This window comes from Drosophila guanche, unplaced genomic scaffold (assembly GCF_900245975.1).
Source record: "Drosophila guanche unplaced genomic scaffold, DGUA_6, whole genome shotgun sequence".
Classification (NCBI taxonomy): domain Eukaryota; kingdom Metazoa; phylum Arthropoda; class Insecta; order Diptera; family Drosophilidae; genus Drosophila; species Drosophila guanche.
In genome coordinates this window covers 360,834-377,023 of record NW_022995751.1, presented here as the reverse complement: position 1 = coordinate 377,023, position 16,190 = coordinate 360,834, and the positions used below count along the sequence as shown (strand labels likewise).

The 16,190-nt window shown below is 48.2% G+C and overlaps 5 protein-coding genes across 12 annotated transcripts; 2 read left to right on the top strand and 3 right to left on the bottom strand.

Moving 5' to 3' along the window:
* The first annotated feature begins 1,347 nt into the window (after window positions 1–1,347).
* LOC117587221 (flocculation protein FLO11-like) lies at window positions 1,348–2,700 on the top strand. Its single transcript, XM_034277781.1, has 3 exons — window positions 1,348–1,505; window positions 1,565–1,887; window positions 1,951–2,700. Exons 1-3 carry the CDS (start codon window positions 1,373–1,375, stop codon window positions 2,614–2,616), a joined length of 1,122 nt encoding a protein of 373 aa, XP_034133672.1. The 5' UTR covers window positions 1,348–1,372; the 3' UTR covers window positions 2,617–2,700.
* Window positions 2,646–5,056, bottom strand: LOC117587228 (probable deoxycytidylate deaminase). The gene is made up of 3 exons (XM_034277791.1): window positions 4,904–5,056; window positions 3,006–3,381; window positions 2,646–2,941 (listed from the first exon to the last, which is right to left on the bottom strand). The coding sequence occupies exons 1-3, from the start codon at window positions 4,906–4,908 to the stop codon at window positions 2,774–2,776; spliced, it is 549 nt and encodes a 182-aa protein (XP_034133682.1). The 5' UTR covers window positions 4,909–5,056; the 3' UTR covers window positions 2,646–2,773.
* On the bottom strand, window positions 3,448–4,617 carry LOC117587227 (clathrin light chain). Of its 2 annotated transcripts, none has more exons than XM_034277790.1 (2): window positions 4,455–4,617; window positions 3,448–4,332 (listed from the first exon to the last, which is right to left on the bottom strand). In XM_034277790.1, exon 2 carries the CDS (start codon window positions 4,328–4,330, stop codon window positions 3,662–3,664), a length of 669 nt encoding a protein of 222 aa, XP_034133681.1. In that variant the 5' UTR covers window positions 4,331–4,332; window positions 4,455–4,617; the 3' UTR covers window positions 3,448–3,661. The 2 variants fall into 2 exon arrangements, with proteins under 2 accessions (XP_034133681.1, XP_034133680.1); XM_034277789.1 differs by having other exon boundaries at window positions 3,448–4,341; window positions 4,455–4,615.
* A 60-nt stretch (window positions 5,057–5,116) lies between the features above and the next one.
* LOC117587217 (probable serine/threonine-protein kinase yakA) lies at window positions 5,117–13,285 on the top strand. Of its 7 annotated transcripts, XM_034277776.1 has the most exons (12): window positions 5,119–5,320; window positions 5,828–6,497; window positions 6,921–7,850; window positions 8,639–9,133; window positions 9,212–10,148; window positions 11,077–11,255; window positions 11,324–11,638; window positions 11,702–11,839; window positions 11,905–12,154; window positions 12,217–12,500; window positions 12,566–12,748; window positions 12,811–13,285. In XM_034277776.1, exons 2-12 carry the CDS (start codon window positions 5,883–5,885, stop codon window positions 12,889–12,891), a joined length of 4,407 nt encoding a protein of 1,468 aa, XP_034133667.1. In that variant the 5' UTR covers window positions 5,119–5,320; window positions 5,828–5,882; the 3' UTR covers window positions 12,892–13,285. The 7 variants fall into 7 exon arrangements, with proteins under 7 accessions (XP_034133669.1, XP_034133666.1, XP_034133663.1 ...); XM_034277775.1 differs by having other exon boundaries at window positions 5,118–5,320; window positions 6,924–7,850; window positions 8,639–10,148; XM_034277772.1 differs by having other exon boundaries at window positions 5,118–5,320; window positions 8,639–10,148.
* Window positions 13,286–13,477: 192 nt separating this feature from the next.
* LOC117587219 lies at window positions 13,478–15,231 on the bottom strand. Its single transcript, XM_034277780.1, has 2 exons — window positions 14,350–15,231; window positions 13,478–14,287 (listed from the first exon to the last, which is right to left on the bottom strand). Exons 1-2 carry the CDS (start codon window positions 15,142–15,144, stop codon window positions 13,778–13,780), a joined length of 1,305 nt encoding a protein of 434 aa, XP_034133671.1. The 5' UTR covers window positions 15,145–15,231; the 3' UTR covers window positions 13,478–13,777.
* Window positions 15,232–16,190: the final 959 nt, after the last annotated feature.

The window sequence follows — 16,190 nt, the reverse complement described above, 5'->3', positions numbered from 1 at the left end:
TTTGTATATTTGTATACCTCGGAGTATATTGATTATTTTTTGATGTCGTGTCTTTTATTGCTGCCCCATGCATGGGTGACCGACCCGTAGCACACATTCTAAGTAGTCCAGTGCCGCCAAGCCTTCAGTTGGCCACTCGATGTGATTTTAGAAAATGTGTAGCTAAAGTTCACGAAACCCAAAATTAGGGCTTTGTTACACGCTGACCCCGTTAGGTCGCCAACAACTTTAGGGTTTTCCGCCCTTGGCAGTAGTTCCAAATAGGGGGAACACAACTTTCCGTGACAACTGAAAGTCTTGGCCAAAACAAATTCTGGCTCTACCATATTGTGTGTCGTTTCTGAAACTATCTTAAAGTTCAATCTGCATATCCTGAGCTCAAGCAAATATGGAGATCAAGTGTGCAGTAATTTTTAGAACTAAAACCCATTCTTGGTGGACTTGGATAATACAAGAGACACCTTTAAGAAAACAAACGACTCTATATAAGTATGCACATTCCCAAGTACCCCTGGGTATATGGAGTTTGCGTGAGACCAGATGGCGGCACCTCTTGGCATCCGGTTAACCGCACTGTTTTGCATATCCCCAGTAACACTTACTTCTTGGCTTGGTGGCACTCCACCCAGGGTGACGCTCCTTCGTGCCGGCATGCCATTTTTAAACATCCCATCACCGTTTTGCTCGGTCCGGTCCGGTTCGTTTCATAAAAGCTGAATGCATATTTGTACCTCAACTTCTGGTGCACAATTTCAAATTTCTAAACTGGCCAAGTACTTTCACAATGATAGAAAACACCTTAGATACAAAATAAGTTAAGTGTGGATATTTATGATGTCTTCAGTCACTTCAAGGTTTTCAAATTGTGAGTATGATTTCTTCTGTTCTAAGCAATTCGCCATTCAACCTTTGTGAAACTCTCCTAGGTGCAGTTGGGAGGGTGTACAACGATAATTAGATGTTGCATGTGAGTCCCATCTGACCTTTCGATGACGGAGCACCTGTAAGTGGGTACATAAAGCTGATTAAATGTAAAACTTCTCCCACATATGTAAGTATATCCGACCTACCCTTTAATGGAACGGAAAAATAATTTTGCTGATAAGAGCACTTGGAAATCACAACAATCTACATACACACAAACACCATTCTCTCTTGTTTACTGATATGGTATGAAAAATTCGCTGAAAACTCCCGAAATTACTTAATGATGGCAGATTTACGACTTGGACAGGCCGATACAACTCCGATAAGCCAAATTATTGTAGCCCGGCCCATAAACTTATGAAGGTTGATGAATTTGGCAATAAGATTGGGCTCCCAGCTATATAAGACCCCTTCGTAACAGCATTTGAATCAGTTTTCAGTTAGAATGCAAAAGATCACCGCCATTTTGGCCCTCGCTTGCGGCCTATTAGCTTTCGTGTCGGCACAAAAGTGCCAGGAGTGTCAGAGCGGTAATTCGGCCTACTGTCATAGTCAGACCGAATATAGAAATTGCATGCGTAAGTTCAGTTTGGACTCTTCCATCCAAAAGCATTCACTCAAGGAAGCTACCCCACAGAAAACAATCCCATTGGCGACATTGTATCGTGTGACAGCGGCTACGTTTGCAGCAACACCGAGAATGTCTGCGTGTTGAGTTATCTTGTGGATGGATCTAGTGTGCTGGATGTGTGCGGTGCACCCGGCGGAAACGGTGACGACTGTGAGGTCTGCATCGGCAGCAACAAGTACAGCTGCGTCAGCAAGACCCAATTTGTACGATGTGTCGATCAGCAGGCATCCACTGCCAATGTTTACAGCTGCGGCACGGATGAGATTTGTGTGATTGAGGCACTCGCCACCCACGGCACCCTCTGTGTGCCCACCTGTGCCGCCACCTTCGTAAGTGTTTCGACCCATAACCAATGGTAGTTTACCCTTGCTGAATCCTTGCTTGATACACAGTTGAACGAGACGGCGACATGCAGCAATAGTGAGTATGTGGCACCCCCAAACCCAACGGTACCCACTTTGGATGAGCAGGTGAAGGCCTGCAAAGAGGCAGGTGACCTGCCTGCCAATTCGAACTTCCCTTACTTCTATACGAGATACACCAACGACGCAACATGCAGTAGCTATCTGTACTGCGAGAAGGTCAGTAGCGTCACGTGGCTGGCCATCCTGTACAAGTGCAATGGGGCAGAACCATTCTTCGACTCGGCCTCCTCCAGATGTGTGGCCATTCGACCGGATAGCTGCCCAGCAACAACAACGAGTAGCCCGCAGGAACCGACGACTTCTCCCTCTGCAGGGCCAACAGAGAGTACATCTGCCGCAGAACCTACGAGTGGTTCTACAAGTTCTAACTCCGAAGCGTCTTCTGAAACTCCAGCTACAACAGTACCTACGAGTAGCCCGCAGGAACCAACAGAGTCTTCCACAAATGCTAACGCTGAAGCATCTTCTGAAGCTTCATCTACCCTTGCACCTACAACGAGTATTCCGCAGGAGTCTTCTGAAACTCCAGCTACGACAGTACCCACAAGTGGTCCACAGGAACCAACAGCGTCTTCTGAAACTCCAGCTACCACAGGATCTGCAACGAGTGCACCACAGAACCCACAAGAGTAAACAATCAATCTATCTGTAGAATGTAGAAATGCCTTGTCTAAAGTTTTATTGTAAAATTCACACTAATTAAAAGAAGGGCCATTACTTACAACAAATTATACTTCAAAAATGTACATGCAATTTACATAACCATAATCTTGTCATTAGAATGAGCGTTTCATTCGTCGTCCTGGAGGATGGCGTCAAAGTCAATAACTATCTGCTTCCTGGCTGGCACGTGACGGGTGCAGACCACGCCAACGGCGTTGAGCATGCGACTGGATGCGCGGTAATTCTTCTTATGGGCATACTTGTTCGACATGTAGAACACTTGCTTGATGCCCGACTGAGAATAGAAACGAAAGTTGTTACAGTATGTTATTGTATGAGTGGGTAAAAGTGGGGATTACTTGTATTATGAGCTTGGTGCACTCGTTGCACGGGAAGAGCGTGGTGTAAAGGGTCGTATCAACCAGACTGGCGCCATTGCTGTTGAGTATGGCGTTGGCCTCGGCATGGACCACATACAGCTTCTTGTCCTCGAGGGAATCGCGACACTTGGACCAGGGGAACTCATCATCGCTGCAGTTGCGCGGGAATCCATTGTAACCAATGGCAACGATGCGCTTCTGCTGGTCCACAATGCAGGCGCCCACCTGGGTGACAGGGTCTTTGCTGCGCTTAGCCGAGAGCAGGGACGTGGCCATGAAGTAGTCGTCCCAATGCAGGTAGTCTTTCCGCTTCGAGCTGGTTGCTTCCGCCACTGCCTTATCGGGAGATGTGTCGCTGGAATGATTGAGGATATTTTTGGATGGTTTTGGTTTTTTATTTAGTTATAATTTAAACGACAACTGTGTGCACATTATTTATTGCATTCATTACATGAACATGAACCATGATCTCAAATTGTTGTCAGCAGCAATAATAATGTATTTATCATATAATTGGAATATACAGCGAATACTTTTCAATAATAATTTTTCATATTCAACTCAATGTGTGTGGTTAGGCGAGTACATAATTAAAACTAGTTGGCAGGCAAAGCCATAGCGTCGACTGCTGACACTTAGGTGGTCTTCTGCAACTGAATTGGATTCTGCTTGAGATGCAGGTATATGGAACGCATTCGAGAGACATCCTTGCCCGCCTTGTTAACTTTCGGATTGAAGTCGCAGAGCTTGGCTATGCGCTCCCATTCAGTGCCCGGCTCGATGGTCCCGTTTTCCAATGAAGCGGCCTGCTTTTCAGCATTTCGCGATGATAGTTTCGTCTTTGAAATCGATTCGCCAATCTGGCGCAGCCAGTCGTCCAGCTCCTTTTTCGACTGCTGCCGCAGCTCCTCCTTTTTTCGCTCCTCTTCCACATCCTTCTCCTCGAGGCGCTGCTTCTGCTCCTCCCGCCACTTGCGTATCTTCTCTGGTTCCTCCCGAGAGGGCGGGGGTCCGGAAATTCCTACGGGCTCGTTCGACTCGCCGCCGATCACCTCGAAGCTGCCTGTTGATGATTCGAGGCCGCCTCCGGTCGCCGACAGTTCGCTGCCCAGCTCAGCACCAGCACCACTCAGGCCACCAAGACCAAGCCCAAGAGCATCGTCCACTGTGGCTGGATCTGGGGCCGTGCTAGAGCCGCCTGTGATTTCTGCTTCGAGATCTCCCAAAGCCGACTGCTCTCGTGCCAGGAACTCTGCCGCTGGATCGACTTCCTCCTTCAATGCGAAATCATCACCGAAATCCATCTCTTTTTAAGCTAAAATATGTTGATTATTTAGTGGGCGTCTCACTCCATTTACACGTACGCAGGGCAGGCTCAAGCTGGCCACACATTATGTGCCAGCGAACCCACTGTAGATTGCTACATACCTCTCGTTCAAGTTTGCAATACGAAACAAAGATCAGATATGTGGATGACTAAGAGGAAATCCGGGGAGAATATATGTTTTTTCGGTTTTCTTTTAGCAATGAATACGTAAAATGAATGTCATTAGCACCCGAAATATCGCAGAAAAATTATCGAACTATCTCGCACTGTGTTGATTAACGCCCGGTTATAGAATAGAGTTGTTGCTACTGCTGTAGTTTATAAAACCACAACAAATTTGTGAGTGGCCTGGTAAATTATTTAAACGAATATAAATGCATATAAGGTGTCACAAAATAGTGGAAAACTAATTTAACCACTCAGCCCAACACCCAAATCCGCCATTTTACAACACTTGTGGTCGTCATGCGATGTGCCTACACGCCCTGGCTGCTGGAAATTAACTGCTGTCGTGCCGTGCATATTGTTTTGACGCGCCGGTTTAACTTACCTCATTATTTAAAAAAAATTGAAAATAAAGTTCTTAACTAAACATGCATTAATCAATTGGCACCACGATAACAACAAAAGACACTCGCGCCGCGAACCGGTTCACTTCGGCACTATACCCATGATCTAGAGGTTCATAGAGGTTCATTAATATCTCAAAACCATCGCGGCAAACACTGAAACATCGATTTTGCATAAAAAAACCATCGCCCCATTCCAAAACCATCGATATTTTCGATATCGAAGCGGCCATTTTGGAGATTGTCCACAAAAAAGTTATGCATCAAAATTGAAAAAAAGTTTAGTTTGAAATTGAACTCAAAATTTACCTTGTGCATTAAGCAGTGCATAATTAAATATACAAATAATGTTGACCCGACGCAGTTCGCGCCTCCCGAATCTGTAACGACAACGACAAGTTAGTGTGGCTATCTTTCAATCTCAACAACGCAGGCACACGCATGCACATACACATGCATGTGTGTATGTATAGATACATATGTACAACATTTAAAGTGCTAAAAAAATCGAGCAATTCTGGAAAAAGGCATATCTTTTCAATGAATGTGCGCCCCTGAACAAGTAAAATGTGCGTTCCTCAATGAAACAAAACATTGTTTGCCCCCCACCCTCCGTGCGCGGATTAGTTTATGTGTAAGCAAAAATGCACAAAATACAGACGACGCCAAAAGAAGTAGTTCCCTTCGGGCACATTCATGCATACATGCATATAAGCCTGTATGTACACATGTAAATACACTTGTGTGTATATTTTGATCGAAGCAGCGTGGTGGATGGGAAGTGGAGTCCCGCTTATAAAGCATTTCCACCTGCTAATAGGAGACGCGAAAACCAGCTTCCCCCACCACCCGATAATGGTACAGTGAAAATACTTACAAAAACACATCTCGACTTTGTTTTTTAGTTACTACTACTACGAGCAGCAGCAGTAGAAGCAGCAGAACAGCCATTACCTTCACATGGATCCCAATTCCAGCCCCTGGTCATATGCGTACAACCGCATTGTGCCGGCGAGTGCTGGCAGCACGGGCGGCACGGCCGAGGACTTCCAGCATCCGCATTTGGCGACTATAACCGCGGCGAGCATTGCCAGCTTCAATGCCGCTGCGGCCAGTGGGGGGAGCTTTGTGCCACCATCACCGATCGGCAGCTACAATCCAGTATTCCAGCAGATCTATCATCATGCGGCTGCGGCTAGTGTACAGCCGAAGCCCGCCCACTATGCCTCCTCGGCGGCAAACACGCCGCACCGCCAGCTGCAGCTCCCCAGCTCGCTGGACAAGCAGTTGAGCACATTTCAAAACCAGGCGGCCGTCTCAGCGGCAGCAGCAGCAGTGGTCAACAATGTTGCCTCCAACTATTACGGCGAGAACTCGTCGTCCAGCGGCGCCTCGCCTTCGCCGACGACTGTAGCCCTGACCTCAACGTCGCTGACCTGGAACACGCCCAATATGATATCGAACACGTTCCTTGCCATGCAGCAGCAGCAGGCCCAGCAGCAGCAGCAGCAACAACAGCAGCAGGCGGCCCAGCAACAGCAGCAGCAGCAGCTGAACCTGGTGGCCGAGAAAGTGGTGAGTAGAATACTCCTCTACAATACTATCGCTTTACTGATCTCTCACTGACATACCATACAAATCCATACCATACATAAAGACATATTTGTAACAGCCGCACGGCCCCCCTTATCTCTACCTAATCAGTTGCGTCTCTGGGTGTGGGGTGGGGACTTCAGCGGAAGCGGAATCTCTGAATCGAATCTGAATCTCTCACTCCCGCCTGAAGTTCCGCCAATCGCATTATTTGTCATTCTGCTCTACTAACCATCTAATCCCACCCTACCATATAAGCCTAGATTAGACCTTTTTGCCTTATCCAAACCAACCATGAACACATGAGTTTCTCAAATCACAATCAAAATGCAAAAACCAAACCAAAAACCAAAACTTTCCGATTCCGATTCAATCTATGTGCCCCGTCCTCGTCTGCGTGTCTAGCAGATTAAGCAAGAAAACACCCAACAACAAGCCAAGGCGCAAATAAAGGCATACAACGAGTTAATATACCTGACGCAGCTGCAACAACAGCAGCATCAACAGCAGCAGCAGCAGCAAAACCAACAGCAGCACCCGCAGCAGCAGCACCACCACCTCCAGCAGGATATCCAAGAGACAGAAACCTACTACACGCTGGATGGTCAGAAGGTGAAGCTGACGCGCAAGGAGGCCCAACAGATCCACATGGAGCAACAGCAACAGCAGCAGCAAAGTGCTAGTCCAGTGCCAGTGGCTGTGCCAGTGGGAGCCGCCAGTTCGGGGGGATCCTATCCGGCACAGTATGCAAGTCCAGCTCTCAGCTCGGCGGACGGATCCCCCATCACGAATTTAAATGCCGTGGACGTGGTCAGCACGCCGCAGGCTCAAGTGATTGTTTACAAGACGGCGCCTCTAGGGCAGCGACGATCGGTGGTGAATGTGCCAGGCGCTGGTTCGTCTGAGCACCCGACGGCGCCCACAACGGTGGCCTATTCATCTGTGATACAAAGTACGCTGCAGCAGCAACAGCAGCAGCAGCAGCAGGAACATAACCTCTGCTGGGAGAAGCTGGAAGAGGGAACAGGCAGCCAGGAGGACATTAAAAATGTGCTGCAGCTGCATGTGAAACAGGAGCACCGGCATCTAGACTATGCCAGCGAGGCGGCGGCGGCAACGGCGGGCGAACCTGACGGAGGAGATACCAGCGAGAATCTGGTGTTCAACCTGCCGCCAGGCCTGGAGATCAAGCAAACCTTCTATCCGTCCGGCGTGGTCGATGGGGAGCACCTACTGCACGAGCAGGCCCCTGGCCGGCGCCAGCATGTGGTGGCCAACATGATAATGTCGCCAGCGAGCGGCAACATAGCGTCACAGATTCAAGTAGTGCCAAAGGTTTGTATCTTCTTATTTCTATTTATTTCCGAATAGTTTTTTGTTTGTTTGTTCAATTTCCATTTTGTTTTGCTCGTTTTGTTGGTGTTTTTTATTTTATGCTTTTTTTTGCGCTTTTTCTTTACGATTTTTCATTCCGAATATTTTCTTTGGAGCTTCAGCTCTTCCCCCGGTGTCCCCTCTTGAAATACTTTTAGAATTTCTAGGACATAAAGCAATGCATTTCCAGTGTGGGTTACCTTTAAAAGTTATCCATTTGTATTTCCAATGTATATAAAACACATAATACATGTCGTGTGCATGACTATTCTGGGTTCGCTGATGAGATATTTGACGTTCTTGCTGGTTGTTGCTCCCAAATTTAAATCAATGGAAAATATATTCTGTTTTCTTTTTGGGGCTTTCTTTTTAACATTCGCTTGTAACTTGCTGGTGGAAGAGTACACTTTTCTATACACCCTTTAGTTGTCTCGGATCTGTTATGTTTTTTCTTTTATTTGCTTCCTTTAACTGCTTTGCTAACTGCTAATCTTTTCGTGCTGAAGAGCTGCCTTGTGGCCGATCTGAAACTGTGACGTTATGCTGTAATGTAATGAATGTGGTACGTTCAGTGCGGTGGATCTGGATCCAGGTGGAGACCGACCGATCTCTGCTTAGGCAGAGTATAATTGTTTTATGCTGTCCCTAATGCCATGTCCAATGTTTTGATAGCCTCGTCTTTGATAGCATTTTAAGCCACAAAAGCAAACAGGATCCTAATCGCAGGTCTTTCTTTCGCTCAATTGCAGGAAGAGGTCAAGCCGCCGCCGAAGCCAGCGAAGACGCCGCGCAAGCGACAGCCGAAGAAAACGCTGATAGCGACCAGCAGCGACTACAGCAATGTGCGCAGTCCCCAGGAGCCGCAGCACCATCAGCTCCAACAGCAGCAGCAGCAGCACAGCCAGCAGCAACAGCAGCAGCAGCAACAGAACACGTACTACGACTTCAACAACAAGTGGAATGCCCCGCTTAAGACGGAGAACAATGCGGCGTCTGTTTCGCCGGCGGCCACCATAAACATACCCACATATCCACAGCAGACGCAGCAGCAGCAACAGCAGCACCAGACCCAGCAGCAGCACGTGCCGCAGCCGGCCCATCTGCAGTCCTCGCAGGCGCAATCACATCTCACCCAGCTGGCGCAATATTATCCAGCCTTCCCCCAGCCCATTGCCTCGCAATACACGGCGTGCATGCAGCAGCAGCAGCAACAGCAGCAGCAACAACAGCAGCAGCAACAGCAAGCCTACACGCAGCAGCAGCAGCAACACCAACAGGCCTACACGCAGCAACAACAGCAGCAACAACAGCAGCAGCAACAGCAGCACCAGAACCAGCAGCAGCAACAGGAGAAAATCGAGGCTGCCCAACAGGAAGACGATGCTGCGGCTGCCGCTGCGGCGGCGGCAGCGGACGCAAGCAATAAGGTGATCGTGCCTAACATTGAGGAGGAGCTGGACTTCCTCGCAGACGCCAGCAGTGCGCCCAAGCAGGGGTTCGCCAACTCGTCGTCCAGCAATGGCCGCGGCACCAACTCATCGACGAACAACACAAATTTTGGCATACGCAATCCCAACAAGACTCCATCGCCAGAGCCGTCGCCCTGTCCGTCGAATGGGCATGGCCACCATTCATCTGCTGGTCCAACCTCAAGCCCACCCGTCACGGCCTCGGTGCCGTACAGACCAGCTCAGCCGCCGCCGAAGCCGGTTGGCGTGGGCACGATGATTGGCGAGAAGAAGACGCAGTTTATGGACAGCTATCTGAAGTTCTTGCAGGGCGAGAGGGACGACGATCCGCCGCCGGTGGTGAAGCCATCTCGCAAGCTGAATTATCCGCGGGCGCCGTATAAGCGTAAGGGCAAGGGCGGCCCTGGAGGTGGCAATGAAGAGGCTTCAACGTCGCAGACAGTGGTTGGGGCCGGAGGTCCTGGGGACAATCAGACGGGCCAGGAAGGACTCACCGGACTGGTCGGCGATGACGGGCATCGCATCAAAATACTCTCCCAGACCCAAATACTGCCCAAGAAGCGGCCGCATGCACAAATGGTGGCTGCGGCAGCAGCTGCTGAGTCCACGTCCTCCTCCGTCATTCAGCAGCCCGCCGATCCGACATCCTTCCGGCCATACGCCCAGCAGCAGCAGCAACAACAACAGCAGCAGCAGCAGCAGTCGATGGGCACGCAGCATTTCGTGCAGCAACATTGCGCCCAGCTGGGTGCGGGTGCTGGGGTCGGCGTAGTCGTTGGCGGCAGTCAAGGTATGTTACTTGACCAACAGCATAGTTCCAATAAGCACTCCACTATCGCTAATTCCACGCCATGCAACAACTACAACAACAACAACAACCACCACCACCACCACCACAACACGTCAGCCAATGCGAACGCGAGCGCGGCATCCATCGCGACATCTCCAACGCCGGCGTCCACTGCCGCAGCCGCTGCTGCCGCTGCCGCCGCTGCACCAGCGCCGAATCCTCATCATTTTATAAATCTACTGTGGCCATGGCAGCACTAGCCGCTGTCTCTGCCGCCGCAGCACCGAACACCGCACCGCACCACACGACACGACAATAGACTACACCGACAACAACAACAACAACAACCGACGACAGACGACTGGCAATAGGGATCCAGACGTGAACAATGGACAAGAACGCTGTGTATATGTAAAAACAAAACAAACAAAAAAAAGAACAAAAAAAAGGAATACGCACTTTTAAATTGTTAAAAGAAAAAGAAAGAAAAAAAGAAGAAGAAGCAGAGAAAGGAGAAAGAATCGAATGAACAAAAGTAAAAAAGTATTTTTGAGATGAAATCGAGATGAACAAATATTATTAATTTACAAAAACCCAAATAAACTGTGTATTTTTATTATTTACATTGTAAGCCCACGACCACCGACCGAATGCACAGAAGATCAGGCAGTGATCGGGAGAGACGGAGTCCTGTGCTCTGTTCAGGTGCAAGGTGCTGTGGTGCAAGGTGCAACGGTGTTGGTGCGCCGGCGACTGCTCTTTTTGGGCTGTTGGGATAATTGTGGTGTTGTCGTCGTTGTAGTGGTTGTTGTTTTGATATTGTTGTTGTTGTCGTTCCGTTCGTTTTGGTTCGTGGAAATGCTCACCCCACCAAAGGCCTCCTTTGCCCTGATCAATGTTGCTAACCGAACTTTTGTGCTCTTCACAGACCCCTTGAATGTGCCTGTGAGGCGCGAGCAGTGCTCCCGCAAGGCCAAGCAGAGCAGTATGCACGCTCTTCTATTGAATTCCACTGCCGCCGGAGGGGACAGCAGTGCTGTGGGCGAGCCGGAGGCCGAGTTCACCGACTCGGACACGGATCCTGTCTGGACTCCACAGGAGGATGATGTAAGTGTTGATTGTGGTCCGTTTGTGTCTGTAATTCTCAACCATCCCCCATCCACTTTTGTACGCAGAGCGATGATGCTGGCAAGGGCTATGGGAAGCGTAAGGTTGCGCGACGCTCCAAGGGGACGCCTCGCAAGAACACCTATGAGAATCCATCCCAGATGCAGCAACAAAACCAGCAGCAGCAACATCAGCAGCAGCAGCACAACCAACAGCTGCATCAGATGCAGCAGGTTCCCCAGCACCAGCAAGTGCAACAAGAGGTTCAGCAAATGCCAACCGCTGGCGATGGCTACAATTCACAGCACGATATGTCCGGAGTGGGCGACGTGGGCTATGGCAGTGCGGCAGGTGGCACGGCTGCAACAGCGGAGAACTTTAAAGTAGGTGGCACTGCCAGCCTTGAGCCAACTTGATGCTACATGTATCTGCATTTTGTTTTATAGACGGGCGACTTTATCGTGCTGCGTTCGGATCTAGTGAACGACTGGCCCACCATTTGGCAGGTGGACTCCAAGTGCATATTGCAAAAATATGAGCCCTTCCGGCAGAACGGAAAGACCTTCTATCGCAACATGTCAAAGGTATGCTCACATTCACACTCGTATTCCCGATTCTTGACTTACCTATTCTCTGACTTTGCAACTAGTACGCCTCATGGAATCTCGAAACAAAGAAACTCTACCTCAAAACACCAGTGCGCATGCAGGTACATTCCCACACAGAGACGATTGTGGAGTTCATGCGGTCGGAGCTGCTGGCCGACGACACCGAGCAGTTCATCGAGAAGATTATGGAGGATTATTTGTCGTACAGGGATAACTTTGAGATCTACATTCAGACCATGATATCGCAGGCCCTTGATCCGAGCTTCTTCTCAGAAATTACACGGGAAAAGGGTAACATGTGGATGTGGCTCTTATTTCTCGTTGATACTTAATAAATTTCCTACTTCTTGCAGACGACTACTTCCTGGGCAGCGTGCGTGTGGTGGATACCATCATGGAGAATTGCAAGCACAAGCTGTTGGCCATCACGCCTTGGACACGCAGCACCATCTCGTCCATTGAGACATGGCCCAAGTGCCACGTCTTTTCCGAGTGGGAGCAAAACAATCTGACCCAGAAGAACTGTGCCGGCTGCCGCCAGCCGGGCATCGCTGTGCGCTTCCTTCTTTTCGGCGAGCCCTACAATCCCAACACCATGCAGACCATACCTGTCGATCCTCGTATTGTCTACGAGAAGGTAAGAATATCACTTTATCTACTGACTGACCTTTCTTTAACTCCAACTTCTCTTTTTCACTGCAGGACATTGTTCTTTGCCGCATTTGTGCCGCACGCGCTGATCTCTTCCACAAGATTGCGCACGAGAAGTTTAATCTGTTCATCAACTGCTCGCAGCGTGTAACGGAGCAACAGCAGCAGTTCCCCGGAAAGACCTCCACCGAAATACTAAACGATCTGCTAGCTGAGCATAATTGGATCGATGAGGCAAGTCCGATGTCAGCTCAGTGCCCAGGCAATCCTGTTTAATTATTCTTTTGTTATTTCAGCTGTTCCGTAACATGCGCAACTGCTGGGCGGAAGTGGAGAGTCTGGAGCGACAGAACCGGTTCCGGCAGTCAATGCAGTAGGCGGCAGCTGCGTGTTGTCTGCGTATCTGAGTGCTGGACATTCGTCGCTGCAATAAACTCAATGAGTTGTTAATTTGATTAGAGAGTGCATCATAACATACGAGTAGAACCTGGTTTAACTTGACGAGTAGCAGTAACTTAGTAGGCCTTATAATTACGGATAATTTCCATAAACATTTTCATAGAATAAGCATTCAAAATGTAGCTACATGTAGCTATAGATTCACAAGTACTAGTTTACATACGAATATCAAAAGCCACCTTAGGTACACCACACTCTGAGTAATGAATTTATAATATTTTCATTAATTTGTTCCATTTTATGGATGTGCTATGACGAACTACCGAACGAACTATCCCATGCGTCAAACGAACCAGTAAACACACGAAGCAACAGCCTCTTTCCTTTTCAATTTCAATATAAGATTTTGTAAATATATATGTAGTATTTGTATTAGTTATAGAAAGCAAAGCAAAGCCATTTGTGCAGTAAACGTAGATGTCAATCCCTTTTTTGTTAGTGCATTTTTTCTATTATAAGTTTTTTTAATTTTGTAAGACTTTTTAAGCCCAATTAAAACCCAGAGTAATATCATTTATATATGTATGTATGTGTGTATGTGTGTGTGTGTGTGTGTGTGTGTTTGTGGTATTGTGGGTCTGGTAACTTGTAACTGTTAAGCGTTAAGCCGTAAGCCTCCATCTGACGGAATTTCATATGGAGTATAGTCACAGATCATTCATAATTCGATCTAAGAACTCTATGTGCAAGTTAATATACATGATAAAATATTTGTTTATTTAAGGACATGCATACACATATATATATATATATATATATATATACACACACAATAATACCTAATACTGTTAACAGAAATCATCATTAAGAATCGAATTGATCTAGCGGCTGGGTCATTTTGTACTTAATCAAGTCCCGAACGACATCGGTCATGCGCCGCTTGAAAATGGGCAATGTGCGCTCGTTGAGCATATCAAACTCTTTGACAAGCTCGCGGCACTTGGGTTCATCGGTGGCCGAACCAGACAAATCCTGAATGGCCTCGGTGGCTTCATCAATGTCAATCACTTCGTTGGCATTGGATATAAAGAAGGGCAAGGAGAGTGCGGCCATTATCATGCCAAATACACCAAAGAGCTGAAATTGACGGTCAAAGACGCTGCGCTGATAGATATCGTCCGCATTCAGGCCGCAGGAACCAATTTTCCCACTCAGCGTATGGTGGTAAATGTCCAGAAACTCGGGTAGGTGCTTATCCCTAAGCTGCTTTTCTGTGCTGGTGAACAGATAGTGGACAAGGTCAAGTACCGGCGAGGCATAGCGAGACAGTTGGAAATCAATGAGCTTGGCTTCCACCACAAGATTAGACCGAGGCTGTAAGGAAGAGGTGATTCTATATAGACTCTGCCAACTAACATGAGACGTCGTGGACCTACCTCGCGCCTGTACAATATGTTGTTGTTCCAGAAGTCGCCTTGACAGATGACCGCGTGAGGTGACTGCGTAGTGCCGTCCACACAGTAGAGTGATAGGGCCTTCAGGTTTCTCTCACAGCTTTCCAGCACCTGTATCAAAGCGGTTGTGTGGTCGTCCCCTACTTTGTCCTCTTCCAGCAGAAGGCGAGCGCGGCTCAGCATTGACTTGCCGAACTCAATCGTCACCGTCTCAATGTTCTCAGTGAATAGATTGTCCTGCCGCACATGATCCACCAACTCCCTGAACTTTGTCGGATTCCGATGCTGTAGGATAAAGGAGCACGCATGCAGCTCTGCCACCGCCTTCAGCGTGGCCACCACAATGTCATAGGTGGGCATGGAGCTGCGTGGGTTTGTCTGAAAGCCGCTCTGGGACAGATCCTCGAAGATCAGGAACTCGTCGGGCGCCTGCAGTCCGGATGCCAGCAACTCAGGAGCCACACTAAAGGTACTTTGGTCGTTCGCCAATTCGCGGTAGCTGCGGAACACGCTCTGGTACATGAACACCTCTCGGGCATAACAGTCGGCGACGTGCATGTGCTGTCGTCTAGCCTCGTTCTTGGGCGCCATTTTGACCACCAGCCTCTTCGCCTTGGACTCTGATGGCCAACTTACGAGCAGGATCTCGCCACAAGCATTCTCTCCGACTCCCGATATGGGCTGCGTGACCAGCGGCACATTGTGGCGGTTATAAAGGGCCAAAAGGGCTTTGCTCACAGCGCTTGAAAGCTCACTATTACTATTACTCTCGTTCATGTTTTTTGTTTTTGTTGCTGTTTAGACTCTGAAGCTTCTTCGTCACCAAATGAATGTATCTTTGCGACTGACCTGCTGCAGCTCCCGTTCCGGGTTTTATATGTAGTTGGCTCTGTGGGAAAAAAAGCTCACGGCGATAGTTAGCTCTGCTGCATCGTGTCGGCCGTATCGCTGTTATGGTGGGACGGGGGGATAGTGATGCTTTAGCGGCGGAAATGACATAGCGAGCCCGCCGAGTAATTAATAATTTTGAGTAAACAACGAATTTTGAATGATCTGAAATCTCTGTGTTAGTTTCTGTGAGCGGGGAAAACCCCACAAGCTAGAGTTAGTATGTACATAGTTGTACATATGAATGTATGTACATAGTATGTACATTTGTATGTATGTATGTACATAGTATGTATGTATGTACATAGTATGTACATTTGTATGTATGTATGTACATATGTACATATAGGCCATGATAGTAACCCATTTGAGTCCCTACCTGAAGGGGCATCACATACCAAGTTTCCGCCTCAGTTGCTTCTAGTATTAGATTCGGCCGATGTCGTTGCCCTGTCTCAAGGCCAAAACAAACTGCCAGTATGCATGTGCACTCACATACACACACACACACACAGGCCCGACGAGTTAGAAAAGCATTCCATTCAAAATACTAACGCAAAAACTTGAACGCTCGTCATAGCAATTTCTGCGGGGAGCTTTTGGAGAATTACTATTGATTGTGAGGACCAGGTAGTTAGGTAGATTTCTAAACAATCGGGCAATGAACTTGACACACGAATCGAACGTGCATTTGGCTCTCCCAAAAGCTCGCTAAATGTACGATCGTTTCTGTGCATTTCTGCGACTCAAGGTTTCAGCTTGAGAGGAGTGGGGGAGAGCTTTCGCTCGGGTAAAGGTTTAGCTTTCATTGGCATTGAAAGCACATAGTTACGGTTCGGTACAATAACAGAGGGGTCGTTGAACCAATGGCACAATTACGAAAGCAATGCGTGTTGCCCAACTGCCCGAGAGACCCAAAATATAGTTTCGCTTTC

Excerpts from the sequence above, each read along its gene's own strand:
- LOC117587219 (XM_034277780.1), bottom strand. The coding sequence starts at position 15,144 with ATGAACGAGAGTAATAGTAATAGTGAGCTTTCAAGCGCTGTGAGCAAA. Across the intron at positions 14,288-14,349 it reads ACATATTGTACAGGCGCGAG|CCTCGGTCTAATCTTGTGGT; the intron begins GTAGGTCCACGA and ends TCTTCCTTACAG.
- LOC117587228 (XM_034277791.1), bottom strand. Across the intron at positions 2,942-3,005 it reads GCACCAAGCTCATAATACAA|TCGGGCATCAAGCAAGTGTT; the intron begins GTAATCCCCACT and ends TTCTATTCTCAG.
- LOC117587217 (XM_034277772.1), top strand. The coding sequence starts at position 5,883 with ATGGATCCCAATTCCAGCCCCTGGTCATATGCGTACAACCGCATTGTG. Across the intron at positions 10,149-11,076 it reads AGTCGTTGGCGGCAGTCAAG|ACCCCTTGAATGTGCCTGTG; the intron begins GTATGTTACTTG and ends TGCTCTTCACAG. Across the intron at positions 12,501-12,565 it reads CTCGTATTGTCTACGAGAAG|GACATTGTTCTTTGCCGCAT; the intron begins GTAAGAATATCA and ends TTTTCACTGCAG.
- LOC117587227 (XM_034277790.1), bottom strand. The coding sequence starts at position 4,330 with ATGGATTTCGGTGATGATTTCGCATTGAAGGAGGAAGTCGATCCAGCG.
- LOC117587221 (XM_034277781.1), top strand. The coding sequence starts at position 1,373 with ATGCAAAAGATCACCGCCATTTTGGCCCTCGCTTGCGGCCTATTAGCT. Across the intron at positions 1,506-1,564 it reads CGAATATAGAAATTGCATGC|AAAACAATCCCATTGGCGAC; the intron begins GTAAGTTCAGTT and ends GCTACCCCACAG. Across the intron at positions 1,888-1,950 it reads CCACCTGTGCCGCCACCTTC|TTGAACGAGACGGCGACATG; the intron begins GTAAGTGTTTCG and ends CTTGATACACAG.